The sequence below is a fragment of the Trypanosoma equiperdum genome, assembly GCF_001457755.1.
Source record: "Trypanosoma equiperdum strain OVI genome assembly, contig: ctg_836, whole genome shotgun sequence".
NCBI lineage: Eukaryota > Euglenozoa > Kinetoplastea > Trypanosomatida > Trypanosomatidae > Trypanosoma > Trypanosoma equiperdum.
In genome coordinates this window covers 11,412-30,588 of record NW_027124794.1, presented here as the reverse complement: position 1 = coordinate 30,588, position 19,177 = coordinate 11,412, and the positions used below count along the sequence as shown (strand labels likewise).

Here is a 19,177-nt window from a genome sequence, read left to right as displayed (position 1 = left end):
GTGCCGGCCATATCTGGTGTGCGGCAGTTGGACAGACACGCAAAAGCGAAATCACGAACTTGAGTGGCATTGGTGAGGGAATGTTGTTTGTTGCTTTGTTGGTGTCGTATCTGCAACTCATATTTGGGAATGCGTGGGATCAGGAGCGATTGCCATGGGTCTTTGCTTTGGAAAAGATCTCTTTTTTTTTTTGTTGATTGCTTACTTGTACTACGTGTTGGTAGAACGGGCGCTTACGGGACTACATGCACTACTCAATATTCACCATTGGTAAGTTCCTTGGTCAGTGCCTGTTATTTTCAAATCTTTTTTTCTTTTTTTCGTTTTTCAATGGGCGTAATAAGTAGACGGTAACATTCATCCTTGTATTATCTGTGAGTGCCTGTCTGGCGTGTGTGGCCTCCATTTGGTTGAATAATTGTAGGTTCCCTTCTATGTGTCGCTGGCGTTTGCCACTGATTTTATTACCCTTTTCCGCTCTTATCTGCTGTTGCGGCCGTTATACCTCTGCTCCCAGTACCCTATTTTTCTTGGTGGGGGAAGCCGTTGTATTGGCGTGATGCATTATATATGCAGATGCACTGTCTAATCTCCGCGTTTTGTCCTTTCTGTGTTGTCCCTGTCCATGCTTAGTTGGTTTTCCTCCTGGCTCTCCTTTGTTATCCGTCGTTCAATTTTAATAGGCGTTTCTGCATTCTTTGATGTCATGTGGGAAGGCCACGGACAATAACTCCAGGCTTGGTGGCGGTTGCGATGAAGGTGCCCCCGATTTTTCCTCACAGCAAGTAACGGATAGGCATTTGCATGGCTACATCGCTATGGCGCTGCCTCTTGTTCATGTTCTGCGGGAGCAACACACGTTGCGTGCCGAGGCAATTGCTCGCCAAATTACGGAGAAGTGGGGTGGTGAAGCAACTGCCGTGGAAAACTTGTTAAAACTTTTGGAGGAATACAATGCGGAAACGGGTAACAATGTTGATGATACTTCCAGTCGTAGCACTAACTCGAGCCGGCAAGGTAGCACAGATGATGATGATTCCTTAAGCGAAGACTGTGAAGATGCGTACTCGGGTGACGAGTGTAATGGAAGTACCCTGCAAACCCTACATGATGTTGTTGAGCGTGTGCGATCATTGGAGCCTTATACACATTCTATTCCTGAGGCTGTTCGCGAACCATCAACTGTTGCCGAGGCCGCAGAACCGCCGGTATTGCACGGAGATGACGGAGAGGAGTGTGAAGAGGAGAGACGACTATTAGAAGACATAGACCGCGCTGTGAAGCGAGAAATGGATAGATTGTCGATAATCAGGAAACATCGGTGAGGAACATGTACAGGCGTCAAAGGGTTATGCATATAATAGTTATGTTAGGGGGCTGTGTACGATCAACAAACTTATGCTCATCAGGAGAGGATAGTGAAATCGTTTGTGGAAACCGACTGCAACCTACGGAACCCACTGGCGGACGCAGAAGGGAGTTGTATGTGCGATGCTGAGCCGCGCGTTTCTCATCTTTCCACATATTTTTAAAGAGAATATATACGATATGATGACGTTGCTTTTCTCGTCGGTCCCATAGCTTTGTGATATCAAACCATGTTTCATTTCCCAGAGATGCTGATGGTGAAGTGGCCGCGAACAGCAAAGAAGCGTGAGTGGCGTGTGCTGATCGGCGGGTAATGGCCCAGACATGGTCTGCCTCCAGCCATGCACTGTTTATTGGATCATGCAACCCACTATCCTGCCGATTTTATTAAATTTCGTGCATCTGTCTGCCGTTGCTGTCACAAGCACCCATATTTACCCTACCTCTGTTCTACCTTACCAGTGGCGAAATACTAGCTAAACCTGCGCTAAGGGGGGGGAATTGGGCACCACAGTTCTCACCTCCGCGACCTCACCGTGCGTGGGGTGGGTGAACGGCGGTTGTACCCGGCTTCTCTACCCGTAGCGAAAAGGCAAGGAAAAGGGAGGGTAAAGACGGGGGGACTGCGCAGTGAGGTAGCAACCAAACGACTGAGGTGAAAACGAGTTCAACAGAATTACACCAAAGAGATGATTCTCCGGGGACGGTTAAGCGCTGCCCTAATACTTTCTAGTTACAGGACGGTAGTGACACCAATCGCTCCACCACACTACGTTCGTCGTCGAATACGGGAAAGTATGGTTCGCCATGTTCTAACCGCAGCACAACCCTTGACAGTGAGTGATCTCATAGATCTTGTGCGAGGAACTTGTGATGTTGAAGGTTACGCGTCAGCCCACCGTGAAGAACTAGGTGACGCCAGTTTTCCGAATTCATCATCTGATGAGCAACCCCCAACGCACGCGGTCGGGACAGAGAAAGAGAGGCAAGTTAGACATCTCACCAACTTTCTGGTAGCCAACACTCCCGAACAGGGTGACACTTCGTCATCATCATATAAGAAGCAATCAAACTACTTGATAGAATCAACGGTTCGACTTCTGCTCGCCGTTGACCCCCAGTTTCGCGTTTCGGTGGGAGGGTATGTGTGCTACCCCAATTTGCCATCGATGATCATTGCATCAACGAATGTTGAACGTAACGAATCATGGGTGCGGTCGATGCGCTCTCTTGTGCGGGCGGAGGAGGCCGCACATAGGACTACCGTGGACTGTAATGACAACAGAACCACACGACGTATCGTCTCTGCACGAGCAGAAGAGGGTGCGCCCTCCCGGGGGTGGAGCTATATTGTAAGTCTTTGGTGCATGTTGGATCCCCTTTCGGAAACTCCGGAGGAAAATGATGTGGGGCGAAGGGATCTCAAGCAAGATACACAATGCTCTAAAAGAAACGCGAGTCGCGGGGGGGGCTCCTTCTCCGAACACCTTGCCGAGCTCTGGATTAAAACATATGACTCGAAGGAACTGCCCCCTCTTTTATGTGGAGGCTCACCGACGGGTGGTTGGCCTGGGGCTCGTCCTTGCGAGTTCCGTGAGTGTACTGAGGGAAACGATGCGCTTCGACGCTGGTGCGCCGAGACGCGTGAGGGATATGTGAACGACTTACTCTTGGCGAAGGCAGTTCTCGCGCCAGCGGCGAGGACGCTTTTGCAACAGGTTAATTTTCACATGGCGTATTTGTTCAACCTCATTGTAGGTGTGCCTATTACATTGGGGCGGTTGTCAGCCCTTGTGCAGTGGGAAAGCCATCCGTTTGCAATGCACTACCGCTCGTTTCTTCATTTCGTCGTTCTGTTTACTGGTTGCTCTGCAGTCCTGCAAATGGAGCGCTATGAAATGCGACGGCGAGAGGTGCAAAAACGGTGGAGAAGTTTGCTATGGGTTCAGGTGCACGAGGAGTGGGAGCGCCAGCGGCAACAGCAGCTGGTGGGCCGTTTTGCCTCGCGCACTCTCGTAGATGAGGCACACGCTAATACACGTACCGGGCAGGTTGAAGCGGCTGTGGCGAATGTAAGTGGCACTAGTGACGATTATGGTGATATAGGTGGTACTCCGAGAGTTTCTCTGGGCGCAGAGCATTACCGATTCTGGGTAACCGGCACTAGTGGCCCATCTGTGAGTCCGAAGTTTGCGGACGTGTGTCGATGTGTTTTCCTTATGCCGTCGGCGGGTATGGCACCGGTGGACGTGACAACGCGAAGTCCCTCTGAGGTGATGGACGACCTTGCGGCTATGGAGCAACGAAACGGTGAAGAAAAGGGAGGCACGGTGAATGATATCGTCGTGTTTGCTGCTACTCCCTTTGTGCTCGAGCAGCGAATATGTCGTCTTGTAAGACTGTGGTGGTTACTTGAGGGACAGCGCACATCTCAAGACCGCACGAATGATGTTGTTATTACTATACGGCGGCTCTCCCAGCTTTGTTTGTGGGAACACGAGTACGGCAATCCAGCTGCGTCACGCATGATGCTCCACTACCTTCAATCTTTCGAATATACAGAGGGCGTCATAAAGCTGGTGCCACCACCTGAACAGTCAGTGACAAAGCCTGATAGTGTTGACACTGCCGGGCAGTGGTTGGTAGTTGTTTCTCGGGCAAAGAAGACGGGAAAGAAGAGCGCGGAAATTGATGGTTCTTGACCACAGGAGTGAGTGCGTGTCCTTTGAGAACGCAGAACGGATATCAGTCATCTGCCTATGGCGCGTCTCCCACGATTGATCGCTGTCGCACGTGTAGTTCGATGTATCACCCAGACACTCGTTTCCTCTATTTAGATTCCATGTTTCGGTGATTGCAATATGGCGGTCTTTCTTTAACCCGCCTTCCATTGTATCGCGTGACTCACGGTTCTGCAATGGCCTCCGGTTTGGATTCAATCAAGATGGTTTCTGCTTCCCGAATTGAGAGTGTGTAACGTATTTTCTAACTTTGTATGAATATATAACAGAGGAAGATATGCTACACCACCCCCACCGTTGGTTGATGTTTTGTAGCAGCGCACTTTATGCGGGGAGACCTTCTGGTATGCAGTTGTTACGTCCAGCACACTCGGGTAATGCGAAATTTTTCGTGCGTTGGAGCCAGCTTATCGTGTGTGTGCAGTGCCGCTGTACCTAACTACGGATTGCGGTTCGGTTAAATGTGGTTGCATGCACGTGGTTACGTCCAGTGATGGGAAGCCCCATTGATTATTGCGGGTAGCAAGCGGTGAAATAGTCACCCTAGCGATTATCACTGCGCGCGTGAGCCACGTGCGCATTTGTGTTGTGCGGCATGCTTTGTCATCTTTTACTCCTCGGCAATAGTGTGAGTGACGGGCGCTACCGCACTTGCTGTTCGTTTAAAGAGTGACAGGTACGGACGTGCGTTTTTGTGGTGTGCTGCAACACCTCTGTTATTTTCCTAAAAATAGAAGTTGTCAACAGATGATGCAAGTGAAGTGTTCGAGGTTTCGTGTCGCCACGTAACGCTCTTCACTTCCTTCGGTTGCCAATTCCACATTCGTGCATTTGGTGTTCCTCCTTTTTAACTAGACACATCACACCCCAGGCAACAGCCTAAAAAGATGGTAGGCTCCAGCTTTTCCTCACGGCACGAAAGGCGAGATATGTCCCCTTATAGTACACGGGAAAATTTGGAGGCCGCACCGGTCCCACAACGGTGGTCGCTGCTGTTTGTACACAGACATATGTGGCGCACAAAGCGTAGGAAAGTGGAAGAAAATAATGTGGGAGGCCTGCACTTGACACCATCCCTTGAGTTGGAGGAGATAACGGATGACGGTGATGTATGTTTACGGTGTTCGCAAGAGGAAGGGACCGAAAGGGACAATAGTAGCGAGAATGAACGGAGCTCTTCACCTGTGCCGGTACCACTCAATTCTGTTAACCCTCAGTTTCGACAAGCGGACGGAGCTGCACTGCCCGACGGTGACGTCGATACTTTGGGAATTTTACCGTCGCTGGCGCACCCAGTGGTGTTAGGGAAAGCCTTGGATGCTATTGAACTTGTGGCAAAGCATGTACAACATCTACACTGCACGAAATGCCCGCTTTGCGGGCCGCCGAAGCCGCCAACTTGGTGGTCCACCCCGCGCGCAAGAAGGCGTCTGAGAAGGGAGGATAACCAAGTTGGGATACGCAGCAGAGCTGACTGGGAAGCCGGGGAAACCTCACACAACAAAGAAAATATCTCTTCACCGTCATCTTTGATCGGAGCAGTACCACAGCGCAGAACGGTAGCGGCGTCTAACACTTGCTGTAGTCACAAAGATGATGTGCGGCGCGCACACGTCCTTTCCAAAGCTGAAGAATTTCTTCAACACATATATGACAGACGGAACCGGTTAATCGCGTCGCGGCCACTGATGTACGCTGTACCTGCCGAATCCCATGTGCTTTGGCGGGAGTGCTCCCAACTTGGTGGGGTTGCACTACTGGAGGCACTTCTTCTGGGGTTCACATCACAGGAAGTAACGTAATACATATATACGTCGAGGGCAGCATGCCTTGTGAAACTCATGACTGGTGCCATATTCCTGCATCTCTCTTTCTGCCACTTTCATAACTGATGGCACTATGAGCATCGTCTTTTTTCATCACATTCAGCTTCTGTGCTGCCTTTTAGTGTGTCCACTCAATTTTTTTGAATTCATTTTGCGCTGTTCTGGGCCTTTACGGATAGTAAGTTAAATTCAGTGACTAAGGTAAACCCTACAGGGAGCTTGTTTATCATTTATTTATCTTACTACACCAGTTTATACAGGCTCATACACACTTTCTCTCCACCTTCCTTATTTCTTTGTTAATTTCCCCACCGAGCTATATACTCCGCAGCATAAAGTGTCAGGTTCAAATAGCTGCCAGTTTTTGGCGTCTGTGGAAAGCGAACGATGAAGTCATCTGATCATGACGAAGAGGGCTTAGTCGATTTATTTGCCGCGGGTGACGAAGTAGAACCCGAATACACAATTGAACAAATGATTATCGATCGCCAGGAGTTGAGTCGTGAAGGGGAGACAGCTTGTGGCTTCACTCCGCTTTTCGACCGCTTTGACAATCCGACAAAGCGTGAGGAAGGTGTGGAGACGTCCCCCAAGTTGCCTTTGCGGCCGATGCAAGTGTACTTCCGCAATAAGCGACACAGCCTTTGGGGTCATAAACTATGGAACGCGGCACGTTATTTTGTAAAGCGGATAGACAGCGGTATGATCGATGTGCGCGGGAAAACTGTGTTGGAACTGGGGGCGGGACTTGGTGTACCATCTCTCGCAGCATTCCGCAACGGCGCACGGTGCGTTGTAGTGACGGACTATCCGGACGAGTCGCTGATGGAGATATTGAGAATGAATACAGAAACGAATTGTACGCTGGACCAATTGGACCCAACTGCCGCAGAGTTTCTTAGGCAGGAAGCGGTTCGGTTGAAATCTGCGTATATGTCTGCTCACAAAGGGCAGGAAACAGGGAAGGGTGATGATCGGGAAGGAAAAGGTGTTCCATTGAATTCGCGGTGTGTCGTTCAGCCTCTACTGTGGGGTAACACTGATCATATTCGTGAAGCCCTCAAGCACACCAGTGGCACGGGCTTTGACGTGCTATTACTCTCCGACATTCTCTTTAACCATGTTTGTAACGATGACCTCGCGGGTACTGTTGTTCAGTTACTTCAACGTAGTCCAAAAGCGGCGGCGTACTGTGCCTTCTCCCACCACCGCGCGCACAAACAGGTGGAAGACTTGATGTTCTTTGATATATGTGCATCACGCGGCCTTTTGTGCGAGCAGATTGATGAGGAGGATTACCCTCTCATGTTCCCCGACGACCGTGGCCCGGAGGAGATACGGCGGCCGGTGAAGGTGTATAAGTTGTCACATCGGTTTGATGCGGCAGGTGTGCCGCTGGAGCCGGGGCAGGAAACGTATGATGTGGTAGTGCAGGGCACGGGCATGGTGGAGTGCTTTCTTGCCGCTGCACTTGCACGCAGTGGGGTGCGTGTGTTACAATGCGATGCCCAAGGTGAATATGGCGGACCGTTCAAAACACTGACGGTTCAACAGTTGCGAAAATATATTCTACAATCGCCCAACGACTCAGGTGATGGATCAAGCCCATCTGATGTCTACGCAGGTGGGAGCCAGCAGGTTAGTAGCAGGGGAAGTGATAAAGATCCGAGTGGTGTTGGGAACAATAACGGCAATGGGGACGAAAACACCTCGATCATATCGGTGGATTTGATGGATACACTCGATGTCCGAACGCAGCATCGCTTTCTGCTTGACCTCCTCCCTGTACACTACTTCTCTAAGGGTGATACCGTTCGAAAGTTTGTGGAGTCGGACATGGCGCGGCATGCTGAATTTCAATGTTGCAGTAGTTTTGCCTTTTTGTTTCGGTGTGGTGAGACTGACGAAAGCTGTGCATTCCGACTGCAAAGCGTTCCGCTGACGCGGGCACAAGTATTCTCTGCTGATCATATTGGGCTGATGCAAAAGCGTCGTTTAATGAAATTTGTGAAGGATGTGGCTGCCCCACTCGCCGAACACCTGCATGCCCGGACAGCTGCTCTGGGTGAGGAAGAGCCCGGGCACACCGACGTGCAAGAGGTAGGAGAGCTTTTCCAGCAAGAGGTTTCCCAACATCCCAACGAAACACTTAGCGAGTTGCTGCGCCGGAAGTACGCTGTTGATGAGACGACATTAAATATTGTGACGCTTCTGGGGCAGTTGGAGACCTCATCTGAACCCTGTATGCTGCGCGCTGTAGACCTGGTGCGCCAAGTATTAACATCTATTGGGGCTTACGGGGGTTCAACACCTTTTCTTGTGCCTTTGTATGGCGCCTCAGAGGTACCACAAAACATGTGTCGTATCGCGGCCGTGTGGAATGCTGTGTTCGTGTTACGTCGGAGTGTAAGCCGTGTCTTGAAGGGTCTTGATACACCGACGGTGGAAATGAGCAACCGACAACATGTGAAGGCTAAAGTTGTGGTCGTACCCCGTGCGTTGGCCTCCAAGTTCGCTTCGGTGTCTGGCGCAAATGATGCTAATGATGAGAATATAACACGTTTCTCTCGGGTTGTCATCGTAGCTAAGAAACCGCTGGTGACGTGGAAAGCGCTATCTTCCTCCGGGTGCTGTGAAGAAGAGGTAACCACAGCAACTGAAGGTTTGGAGGGAACGGCCAAGACATCTAGCGTAGAGGGGATCCCGCCGTTGGTGTTCGCGCTGTGCCAGGCTCAACCCGGTGTGGTCGTTCATGTTCAACAGCAAAGCGCATCGTCCGAACAGGCGCCCAAAGAAGGCAATGCCGTTGTCGTACATTTCACTGTAAACAACTGCCAAATGAGCGCCAAGCAACTGCACAGATTCGTCGAGGAGTCCTTCATAGCATCTGCTGCTTCAGCTGGTGAAGACTGTGTTGTGCTGGATAAAGATGCAATACTCTTTTTCGCTTCCTTCGTACTGGATGAACGAGAGGAAGCACTCCGTGGGGTTGCCCATGGCGCCTGGGATTTCCTGGCTAGTGAAACGGAGAAAGCCCATCCCTTTGCTGTGGAGGAGTATCGCAAACGCCAGAAAAAAAGCAAATGCGATTTAGTCGAATTCGATGATGACGGCGTGCTAATTGTTCCAGTGCCCACGCTCCTACAGAATCTTATGGACGATGGAGCCTACCTGAAGGAAGCGCAGCAGGCGTATGAGACCGTGGTGGCACGACTTCAGATGCAGATGAAGGAGGAGGAGGAGGAGGGTGACAAAACCAAACAATACGTGTTTCTCGAGCCCCTACCACCCGTTCCCTCAGTAAGTTCCCGATAAGTGGTATGACGGAAACCGGAGCAAAATCACTATTCAAGAAAAAGAAAAAAGGGGCGCCGTCTCTCCATCGGGAGTGTAATCAGGGGGAATGTCACGGCGCGCAATGGTCACAGTGGTGAAGTGACCATACAACACTTGAGCAAGTGGTTGCCTTTGGAGGGCAACAAAGGCAAATAACAATGTCTTACCAAATAATACATACATGTCTAACGTTAACTGTGCTCTGCTCCGCTGGAAACGGCGGATCTGCCCTTTGCTATCGGTGTTATTTTCCTTCCTGCGATATGTGTCTGCGCGCGTGCACACAAGAACGTAATCTCTGCCGTATTCCCTGTGCTTCATGGATGCTTCACCTCCTGTTTCTTCTCACATTTATGTGTCCACTACCCATCTGCAATCAAGCAACCAATTTGACTGAGGAATTAAATTTGCTACGCTGTAGCGATTGGTTTGCGTACGCGTATGCGCTTACGGATATGTTATACGACCGCAGCATAGCGAGGGTTTTCATCGTTTTGACAACGCTTTTGTATGTTTACTACGTTGTGTGGATCGGTGTTACACCCTTTATTGTGTCGTCCCACTTCACGCAGAATTTTTTTCCTCCCCGTGAGTATGGCATATTCGTTGCTGCTGCTGTGATGACGCTTATGCTGGGCGTCACTGTCACGTTGGCGTCTGTACGAACCATATTGTGGGCCGGGGCGGTGGGTCCGGAGGAAAGCGGGTGAAACGAGGTTTGATTGAAAGGGTTGTTTGCTTTGTGTGGTGGTACGCATGCACCTATTTGAACTAATAGCGGGGTAAATAGGTGGGTGTACTTCTGTTGCCTGAACTCCCAGTGCCGTTTTACTACACGGTCTTTATTGTTGCTATTATTGCTATTGTTCACTTCTGCGCACTGCATGTTGTTGCTTCATGAGGGGGGGGTGACATTCTGGTAGTGCAGCGTGGTTTGCTGGAGTTGTGGTGACACGATTATATTTTTACGGTTTCTGGTACTGCTTTATCTGTTAGGTCTTTCCTTTCTTTGCATTATCTTATTTTCGTGTACTCTGCTGCTGTTTGTTGGGTTTTATTTCCTAACCAAATGGGCTGTTTCTTGAAACTTTGTCTGTGCACTTCTCCCGCACGCACTGTTCTGATCTGACTGTAAAATTCTGCTCCGACGTGTGGTTCCCAGGACCGTGAAATAAACCAGATTACATACGCATATACCTAACGGTGATTGTACGCCATTTGGCACAGCAGACAAGTAACGCTTTTAAAAGGTGCAGCGGGGTGGTAGGTATTTTAACAAAGAAGAAACGAGAACACGGCATCAAACATACTTGTGTCACCTGCTTAATGGTGTCCCGGGTATTCAGTGCGTATGCGGAGTGGGTCCGTAGGAACGCCGACAATGTGGCCTCCATGGAGCGGTTTACGCACATGCTCACGATTATCCTTATGAGCCCTAACAACATGTTAAAACACGAGATAGGGAACACCATCGTTAACATACAGAACTTCTCTAACCACGCTATCATTTCTTCTGCTGGAAGAAAACTAAGTGTTGCGGAGCAGATATCTATTGTAGGACAAATTATTCGGAAAGCGGAATGCCTACTTGAGTTGCTACTACGCCGTTACCGAGGACATAGGACAGCATGGAACTTCTTGTTGATTCTGCAGCTCCTGAAGTGCTTCCTAAACCTGGTTGCGCACCAACAAATGTGTCTTCTGCCTTCCATATGGCAAGCTTTGCGACGCCAGCTCCGGCGCCTTATCACGTTTCCAAAAAAACTACTCGGGCCATCAGGTGTATCGAGTGGTAACTCTGGTGCCGCCTTATCCAATTTACCCCAGAGCAGTCAAGCAGCGGAACGGACTACACCACTCGTTATTCCACGTGTGGTTGCCACCCGTATGTTCAGGGACCGGAGTTCCGAAGCTGTGGGTGACGATGCCGATTTCTCTCAAGCTGGAAAGGGCAGTAACAGCGGCGGGGGTAATCCCGATGTGTTGCCATGCACGGCGTATGATGTGCTGGGTGCTGTTGTGGATTTTTTGTTGTTGTTGCGCCCACTCTTTTTGTTGTACTGCGCCCGATCTGCGTTCCCGACTACTGCTATGGATGCTTGCTCCCAAATAGCCTCAGAGGTAGAAGACACAACCCTCGATGATGGCCCACGGGATAGCAATGTTACCGACAAAAAGTCCGATTACGGCAGCTTCTTTTCTGTGAAGTCGTTGATAGCAGATGGTCTCAAGGAATCGCTTCTGGGAAATTGGAGTATCTGGACCCTTTTCTTAGGTCTAGATGTGATTTTTGCAGCCTTGGCTCGTTACATTTTCCATTACCGTAAGCCCATTGTGTGCATCAACAGGGATGCTAGAAACTACAGCGGCGTCGGCAGTAATGGTGGTAGGCAAATCGCACATGACGGCGAAGTGCCATCTCCGGAGTTGAGTGGCGTCAATTCAGCGGCAGAGCCCGACACCGTCGTCTCCCGTGACAGCCTCCGCGTGCAACAAACGATGCATAATTTAGTTTGCTGTTTCCTTCGTGATCCTTTCTTCGGTTCTGTGCTGCGGAGGTTCATTTACGACAACTTCATTATCGGACGAATTAACGGTATACCACTGGTGGGATCACTCCTCGCGCTGCATGTTGCCTCTTTCCTCTGCAGGCAACACTACTCGTTCATGTACTCTATCGGAGAGTGAATGCAAGGACGATCATGTGGAGGTTGGAAGGAGTCGCTACCTTGTATGCATACACAAATTTTAAACGAACAAAAGTAAATGAATGCATCTCTTTTTGGTGCTGAGTTGGGTGAAGAAGCAATATGAAAAGATGATGTGACGGGGAAAGCTACCGGCAGCTCCGATAAGTGAGTGGGGTGCTGTTCTAAGCAATGAGAAAGAAATGTAAGGAACAACTCGTGGCTATTCCCCCCCCCAGGACGTGGAGAATTCGAAATCCCTCTGTTTCATTCTATTTAAAATGCTAAACAGAAAGAGGGTAGTAACTGCTTACACGCGTGGAGTTCTGCCTAACTACTGGGCATAGGCGCTGCAGTAACTATCCGTTCGCGGTTCACATTCACGCTCACGTATGTCTAAAATTGGTGGCGGTATTTACAATCCTGCAACTTCTTTCTTTTCGTCCCCCTTTTGCATTTTTTGTGCAACTTTACGAATTTCACAACGGAAAGCAAAGAATATATACATATATACGAGAGCGCGAGAAGGCCGCGCAAACTTTGGGGGGAGAGAAGTAAACGGGTGCTATTAAGAGGGCATTGTTGGGGTCTCCGTGTTCTACACGTCCTTACTCCAGGTGAAGTGAGTGACGGGAAAGAAGAAAGGGGAAGGAAAACATGATCGCTGCGGGCAATGAAAGCGCAATGCCAGAAACTGCGGAGGAACGCGTGGTGGAAGCAGTGCGTGCATTTCACAGTGATTTGTGCAGCGGGTTAACGGCTCGGGCAATTCACGAGTCTTCGAGCAACGCCACGGTTGCACTGCAACAGCTCACCGAGCTGCATAGCCGCACAGTGGAAGACTTGAACGACCAGATTGACAGACTCCAGAAGCAACTATTTGAAGCAGTTGAAGTTATTGAAAAACTTGGAGCCCAATTCGCTAGAAACGAGGACGAAAAGTCGACAGATGACCAACGTTCTTTTACTGTTGATGTTTTAAGCATCTCCCATGGACTGGAAACCGAAGTGGAGGTAGGTCAGCAAAATACTGAACACGCGTGCGAACGGGGTAGGGAATACCGACCGTCCAGAGAAGAGTTGTCGTCGGACGCATTCGCCACTGCTAAAAGTGGTAGCAGCCTCAGGGACACTGGTGTAATGGATGACGAAACAGCGGATCCCTCTCTTCTTAGAGACTTGTGGCGTGGACGCAGGACACTGCAGCAGCAACAACAACAGCAGACTTGGCTTGTGGACCAGATCAAGGACCTGACATCACTTCTGGAGAAGGTGGTGAAGGAAAACGCTGTGTACAGACGGGAGTTAAAGCTACTCCATGCCACGTCAGTCCCTCTCGAGGAACACAAGAAGTTGCTTGAAGAGCGAGACAGGCTTCTCCACGACTGCAGTAGTATGAGGATTGAGCTTCAGCGTCTACATGAAGAGGTAGAGGCAACGTTTGACTCCGCGCATGGAGCACACCGGCGGCAACGAGATTTTGTAAGCAGTTGTGCAACTGCGAGTAGTCTTTCTGAATACAAGGGGGAGGGTTCATTCCCGCTACAAATGCGAGAGCCAGAAGGGCTGGTGCATTCACTGACTACACCGCTCGAAGGAGGGGAGAGTAATGACCCAGGTGCCCAATTCGCTGGCGGTTGCCACTCCGGGTTCGATGATGGTGCTCTTCTTCACACTGGACTCTGGAAAACGGCCATGCGGGAGCTTGAGCAGCAGGCGGCACTCGCAGCTTCTCAGCTCTCAGCCGCTGGCCGGCTGCGCGAGTTAGACGATCGTGTCGCAGAGCTGACGAGGGAACTGGATGAACTACGCGCCTCGTACAAGGAACTCGCGGCAGAGGATAAGTGTGTTCGTGAAGATTGTGAGCAACTAACGTTCCGTAATGCTGTTCTGTCGCAGCAAGTAGCGTCACTACTTGTGCGGGTGGAGCGGCAATGCCGCAGCATACATCGGCTGTCGCGGCAGCACGATGAACAGAAAGAGGAAATAGAAACGCTGTCCGAATCGGAAGAACTTACCGATCGCGGAAGGGATGTGGGAAAAGTTCGGCACCGTGCGGACCGGGGTCGCACTGCCGCAGCTGCGCGAGCACTGCTCGAGCGGCGGAGCGCCGTGATGGGCCAGTCGCCGCTCCCCTCAACCCCCACAGCGGGGAGAGGAACGGGTTGTGGTGTTAGTCATGTTCTTGATGTAATGTTGCCTCAACTAGAGCCTCTGCAAGTTGAGGGTGGGCTTCGCTCAGCTGTTGGTGTGTTTGCCCGGGGACCTCGCCGGTCGGTGCACCTTCGGAACCTCGGTTCACCTCCGGTCACCCTTGAGAACACGCAACCCCCAAGGCTCCCACCATGCGAGGAACTAAGCGGTGTAGCCCTTGGACGGCCCTCCGGATACGCAACTGTTTATCCTTCCCAACTGAAGGGCCAGACAGGTCCCAGCAGTGTGAACAGCAAGGGCTCTTTTTATTCAGAGACTTCAGCAGCATCCGGACTAGTCGTTAGCGAGGACGAGGAAGAGAACAAGCGATTTGTTGAACTTTTGCGTGAGGACGAGAATCTGGAACGGTTCTCCATCAATTCTGTGAAGGACTTACTAAAGCGCAACCAGGAACTGTTGAAGCAACTGTATATAATGACACAGCGCGCAGATAGCGTCCCCAAGCAGACTTCAAGTGAGGTTGCGGCCGAGGAAGGAGAAAAGAGCCGCAGCACCTCAGATACAGAAGCAGCAGTGCCACTGCAAAGAAGTAACCGCAAGCGGCGGAGAGAAAGCACATCATTTTCTGGCGAGGAAGTTAGGGAGCAAAGTGGGAAGCTGCAGAGGTCATGTGAAGAAGTGGGATCTCCGGACCAAGCGGTAAACGACTCGTATGTGCAGTTGGAGCGACACGTCCACGAGCATATTGATGCAGTGCTAAGAAGCCATGAGGCGCAGTTAACCCTCACGGACAAGGGGCTGGCGTCATCGCTCATTCACGTAATCGAGCTAGGTCGGGAGTTCAATACAAGTGCTGGAAACAAGCACTTTGAAAACTGGGTGGATGTCACTGCTAAGGATAACATCATTACCTCTCTCGTTAGGCTATGTTTGCAACAGGGAATCCGTGCTGCAGATCAGGCTATTGCACTTGCTGCGGCGCAGCAATCGATCGATATACCCTCAATGAAGGATTGTTGGTGCGAGGCCCAGCGTGTACTGAAACAATCCGCCAGGGAACTTCAATCCGCCGTCTCCCAACTTCAGCGGGACAACCCTGCAATAACGGTGGTGGAGGGAATAAGCAGTGCGTCTGTAAGTGCATCTGAAAAAGAAGCGGATGAGGCGCAGCTGTTGCAGAGCATCACACAACTTCTGCGAACAGCTTCTCTGAGAGAACATACTGTTCAGCGTGTACTAAGATTGGCAGCGCGGCGTATGCGTGCAACACGGCGAGCCTGCGACGTTTCTAAATCCGCGCCGTTGCAGCCGTGCGAAGACACACAGGAACAATGTGACCAGCCGGCCAGGGACAAAACCAATGAGACGCATGATGTCCCGTTCGGTGATACCGACGATGACTGGGACAGCGACAGTGACGGTGACGATGGGCCTCGCCAGCTTCGATTACAAGTTGATGCAGCACATGCTCAGTATCAGAAATTACTGGTGGCACACCATGAGGAACGAAAGCAACACACTGTACTACTAGACAGAATGTGGCGTCTTGAGGAAGAGATGGTTGCCGCCAGGCGTCAGCGGGAGGAGGCACTAGAAAGTATGGCAACGATGATGAAACGTGAAGACTACGAGGCAACAGTTGCCGCACTAGACAATGCAAACGCGACGGTGGAGATGTTGGAAGAACGTGTGAAGCAGCAGAGTGCAGTCCAAGGGCTCCAGCAACAAGAGCTGGAGCGCTGCAAGCAGGAACGCGAGGAGGATGTGCGTCGTCACGCCGAAGAAGCCGCACAGAGGGCTGCTCAGTTTGCCCACAAGGATGAAATCATAGCGCATTACGCGTCGCAGCAACAGCAGTTGGAGCAGCGCATCAGTGACTTGCAGACGGCAAACCACCAACTGGAGGCGCAGGTACAACAAGGACAATGCGTGATCAATGCGAAGGAAGAGGAGGTGACAGAGTTACAGAAAAAACTGTGCCGGGCAGAACTTGCGCTGCTAGAGCAGGAATGCACACAAGGGCTGCTTCTCACCATGTTTCCTGGTGATGAATTCCTCGAAAAGAACAGTAACCTCATTCACGAGCAAAGACGTGAGAAGGAAGTCTTGACGCAACAGGTGGCTTTACTGAAGGTAGAGCTTGACACTGCCCGTCAAGACATGACGGAACAGCGACTACAGCTACAGCAGGCAGTGCAGATGCGACAGGAGGCGGAACTGCTTCTTCAAGAGTTGGTTCTGGGACATAAAAGAACAGTTGAGGACCCTTTAGACGCGTCGAGCACACAAACCTCTTGTGCGGCCATGGCCTCTGAAACATACCGAGCGGAACTCGAGTCATTGCGGCGTGCTAATGCATTACTTTTAGTAGAAAAACAGGGGTGGGAAGAGCGGGAGGAACTCCTTCGAAGGCAACTCGACGCGTTGGGTCGTAACCCGGTCAGCGAAACTGCCCGGCGCTACGGGTTGCAGGGAACACAGTCATTTGAGGAGCAACTTGAGCAAATGCAAGTGCGTTGTGCCGAGTTGCAACAAAAGCTTGAAGAAGCGGAGGCTCTTCGGATCACGCTGAAGGAACTGACGGAGGAAAAGGTCCATTTGGCCTCCCAACTGGATGAGTTACAAACCGTTCTCTCCGAGCAGCGAGAAACTAACAAAGCCCTCGAGAGGGAGATAAAGAAGGTCCATGAACGACTTGTGGAGAAGGAGGAGTCACACGATGCGGTGAAGATAACACTGGCAGAAAAGGAAGAAATGATCAACAACATCAGCGATGCGATTCGCTCACTGGAGGCTCAAATTAAGAATTTGGACAGGTCTGTGAGCGAAACGGAAAAGGAACGAGACAAGCTGCTGCAAGATAATGTGAAACTTATTGAAAGTGTGAAAGCGCTAACGGAGGCTGTGAAAAAGAAGGAGGCGGAGCGGAAGGCGGCTCAAGCGGCGTTGGCACAAGGACTGGCAAGTGCTTCTGCCTCGTCTCAACGACGAAGAGGTCGCACTTCCGGTGGGGCAGGTGGTCCCACTCCCGTTTCCATTACTGGCTCGCTTGGATTGAAGCCATCGTAGTCGTGACGACGAGCACACACCCAAACATATATATATATATATTATCTATTATATGGAAGCGTTACTGAATCAATAGTTGAGTAAATCCACCGCTAGAAGAAACATTGTATTCCATTTAGGCACGAAGTCACTGCCTCATACCCCCCCTTTCGTGCTTCGTAAGCACGCTAAGCGCAGATGGTATTTGTAATCTTCAACTACCCTTATTTTCGACGATAGAAGTCCTCCTATGATCGCTAATTTCACCCTTTTTTTTTTCATTGTCAGATAACATACACAAATATTTCTTTTTTTTTTATTCAATTTAAGGGGCATCGGTGGGTCGACATCAATAGGGATCAAAGTTATTTTTTTCTAGTTTCAGTGAGTGTAAAAGTTGAAGGCAGGGAAAAAGAAGGAAGACTGCAAGAAGAAACCATGACACTGGAGGGCAGCATCAGCGACTGGGAGGTCATCGATGAGTCGGAAGAATCATTCGATGAAACTGCGGGTAAACAAACAAATGACCGTTGCGCAAATGTTGTTGTTGTTGGATATGGCAACAATGATTGTGACGACGATGAAAACACTGGCAAGCTTTTGTCATCGACGGATTCCTTTAGTTTAGCAGGCACTCCTCGTGAGCGCAGTAATCTAAAAGATGAGGAGGAAACCCGGCGGCAGAGACATGCTGTAAGGATGGCGGACCTGAACACGAACGCCACCACTGAAGTGGCTAACGAAACACATGATGAATTAGCTGAAATAAAAGAGCTTTGTGCGGTGCAGCAGGAACAGCTGAAGCGGCAGGCTGAGGAAATACGTGAACTGAAGGAACGCCTCAATGAGAGGGCAATGCATTCAGAAGAGCGCACTAGAATTATTGAGGCGCAGAGTAAGAGGATCGGTTGTCTTCTTAGGGTGGTAGAGCGACTAAAAAGCCGAGAGTCCAGTAAAGTTTTCTACCAAGATGAGGAAAATGCTGAATTGCAAATGGGGCTCGAGCATTTGAAGGTTGGCACGAATAATTCTCACCACCATGCACCAATGTTTAATACAGCCCCGCCACAGCGAAGGGCTTTGATATTCGAATGTCGCAAGCAGCCGAGCGATTGGGAAACGCCGATTGGCGAAGGGGCCTAAGGAGCCAAACAAATTGATAAAGTGCGAGTGTTTCGTTCCAGCACGAAAAATGGGTTCCGGAAGGGGAGCTTCAGAGGAGCGTAAAGTGTTTTCCCATTTCCCATGTGTATGTACGAAATCAATTATAAGTTGTGTGGGAAAACTGTAGTAGAAGAGGAAAACGAGAAGATTTGGAGGAAAGTTTCGTTAAGCCAAAACAAGAAAGAGGTGGAAAAAGAAAACAGTAATTTTTAAATCTCTTTATTTCATTATTGAAAGGATTTCTGCCTTTTAATTTCCCTCTGTCCTTTCTTTTTTCCTTTGGTTCTTGCTTTACCGTATGAACAAACTACACAAACAGGAAGTAGAGATGAAAAAGAGGAAAGTATTGTAGTAATAATAGCACAACGAAACAAAATAAGAAGCAGAAAACTTTCTTCGAAGGCGAATGTAAGGGGAAGAAGCAAAAATACCGTAAAAGAAAAATAGCGACCGATGATAGAAAGGGGGGAGGAACAGGGCACAAAGCACATGGTTTTGACTTGGTGAAGCGAAGTGAAACTTGACGGTGTGGTGAACGTTCTCGTTTTCATTTTCCGCGTGCATGCGTTCGGGTGTGCTTGCATTTTGATTCGTTTTTTTTCTTCTTTTTTTTTGTACAAATAAACTATACATATGCGAAGGTACGCATGTCCTCCGTGAGTTCGGCTGCGGTCAAGAGTGCGTTGAAGGGTCGATGGTGTGTCAAACGTTCCCCCTGGATCGTTTATTAACGTTTTGTTGTCACTAAATTTACCCTACTTTTTTCTTCCTCCTTTCCTAATGTTAAGAGGTTTGATCGCCACCTATTTTTTTTTCTACTTCACATATATATGTATATCGGTGTGTGTTAGCT

The 19,177-nt window shown here is 49.9% G+C and overlaps 8 protein-coding genes and 1 pseudogene across 9 annotated transcripts; 8 read left to right on the top strand and 1 right to left on the bottom strand.

Annotated features, from left to right (window-relative positions):
• Positions 1-701: 701 nt before the first annotated feature.
• On the top strand, positions 702-1,325 carry TEOVI_000391100 (uncharacterized protein; the record flags this gene model as incomplete). Its single annotated transcript, XM_067226745.1, has 1 exon — positions 702-1,325. One exon carries the CDS (start codon positions 702-704, stop codon positions 1,323-1,325), a length of 624 nt encoding a protein of 207 aa, XP_067082846.1.
• A 732-nt stretch (positions 1,326-2,057) lies between these two features.
• TEOVI_000391000 (uncharacterized protein) lies at positions 2,058-4,070 on the top strand (the record flags this gene model as incomplete). Its single annotated transcript, XM_067226744.1, has 1 exon — positions 2,058-4,070. One exon carries the CDS (start codon positions 2,058-2,060, stop codon positions 4,068-4,070), a length of 2,013 nt encoding a protein of 670 aa, XP_067082845.1.
• A 926-nt stretch (positions 4,071-4,996) lies between these two features.
• TEOVI_000390900 (uncharacterized protein) lies at positions 4,997-5,911 on the top strand (the record flags this gene model as incomplete). Its single annotated transcript, XM_067226743.1, has 1 exon — positions 4,997-5,911. One exon carries the CDS (start codon positions 4,997-4,999, stop codon positions 5,909-5,911), a length of 915 nt encoding a protein of 304 aa, XP_067082844.1.
• Positions 5,912-6,322: 411 nt separating this feature from the next.
• On the top strand, positions 6,323-9,250 carry TEOVI_000390800 (Rab geranylgeranyl transferase component A, putative; the record flags this gene model as incomplete). The annotated part of the gene is made up of 1 exon (XM_067226742.1): positions 6,323-9,250. The coding sequence occupies one exon, from the start codon at positions 6,323-6,325 to the stop codon at positions 9,248-9,250; it is 2,928 nt and encodes a 975-aa protein (XP_067082843.1).
• Positions 9,251-9,534: 284 nt separating this feature from the next.
• Positions 9,535-9,981, top strand: TEOVI_000390700 (dolichol phosphate-mannose biosynthesis regulatory protein (DPM2), putative; the record flags this gene model as incomplete). The annotated part of the gene is made up of 1 exon (XM_067226741.1): positions 9,535-9,981. One exon carries the CDS (start codon positions 9,535-9,537, stop codon positions 9,979-9,981), a length of 447 nt encoding a protein of 148 aa, XP_067082842.1.
• Positions 9,982-10,597: 616 nt separating this feature from the next.
• Positions 10,598-11,959, top strand: TEOVI_000390600 (peroxisomal membrane protein (Pex16), putative; the record flags this gene model as incomplete). Its single annotated transcript, XM_067226740.1, has 1 exon — positions 10,598-11,959. The coding sequence occupies one exon, from the start codon at positions 10,598-10,600 to the stop codon at positions 11,957-11,959; it is 1,362 nt and encodes a 453-aa protein (XP_067082841.1).
• Positions 11,960-12,615: 656 nt separating this feature from the next.
• On the top strand, positions 12,616-17,181 carry TEOVI_000390500 (uncharacterized protein; the record flags this gene model as incomplete). Its single annotated transcript, XM_067226739.1, has 1 exon — positions 12,616-17,181. One exon carries the CDS (start codon positions 12,616-12,618, stop codon positions 17,179-17,181), a length of 4,566 nt encoding a protein of 1,521 aa, XP_067082840.1.
• Positions 17,182-17,598: 417 nt separating this feature from the next.
• TEOVI_000390400 (uncharacterized protein) lies at positions 17,599-18,303 on the top strand (the record flags this gene model as incomplete). The annotated part of the gene is made up of 1 exon (XM_067226738.1): positions 17,599-18,303. One exon carries the CDS (start codon positions 17,599-17,601, stop codon positions 18,301-18,303), a length of 705 nt encoding a protein of 234 aa, XP_067082839.1.
• A 248-nt stretch (positions 18,304-18,551) lies between these two features.
• Positions 18,552-18,957, bottom strand: TEOVI_000390300:pseudogene (annotated as a pseudogene). The gene is given in 2 exon segments: positions 18,552-18,917; positions 18,919-18,957. Coding segments are annotated over 2 exon segments (405 nt in total).
• Positions 18,958-19,177: the final 220 nt, after the last annotated feature.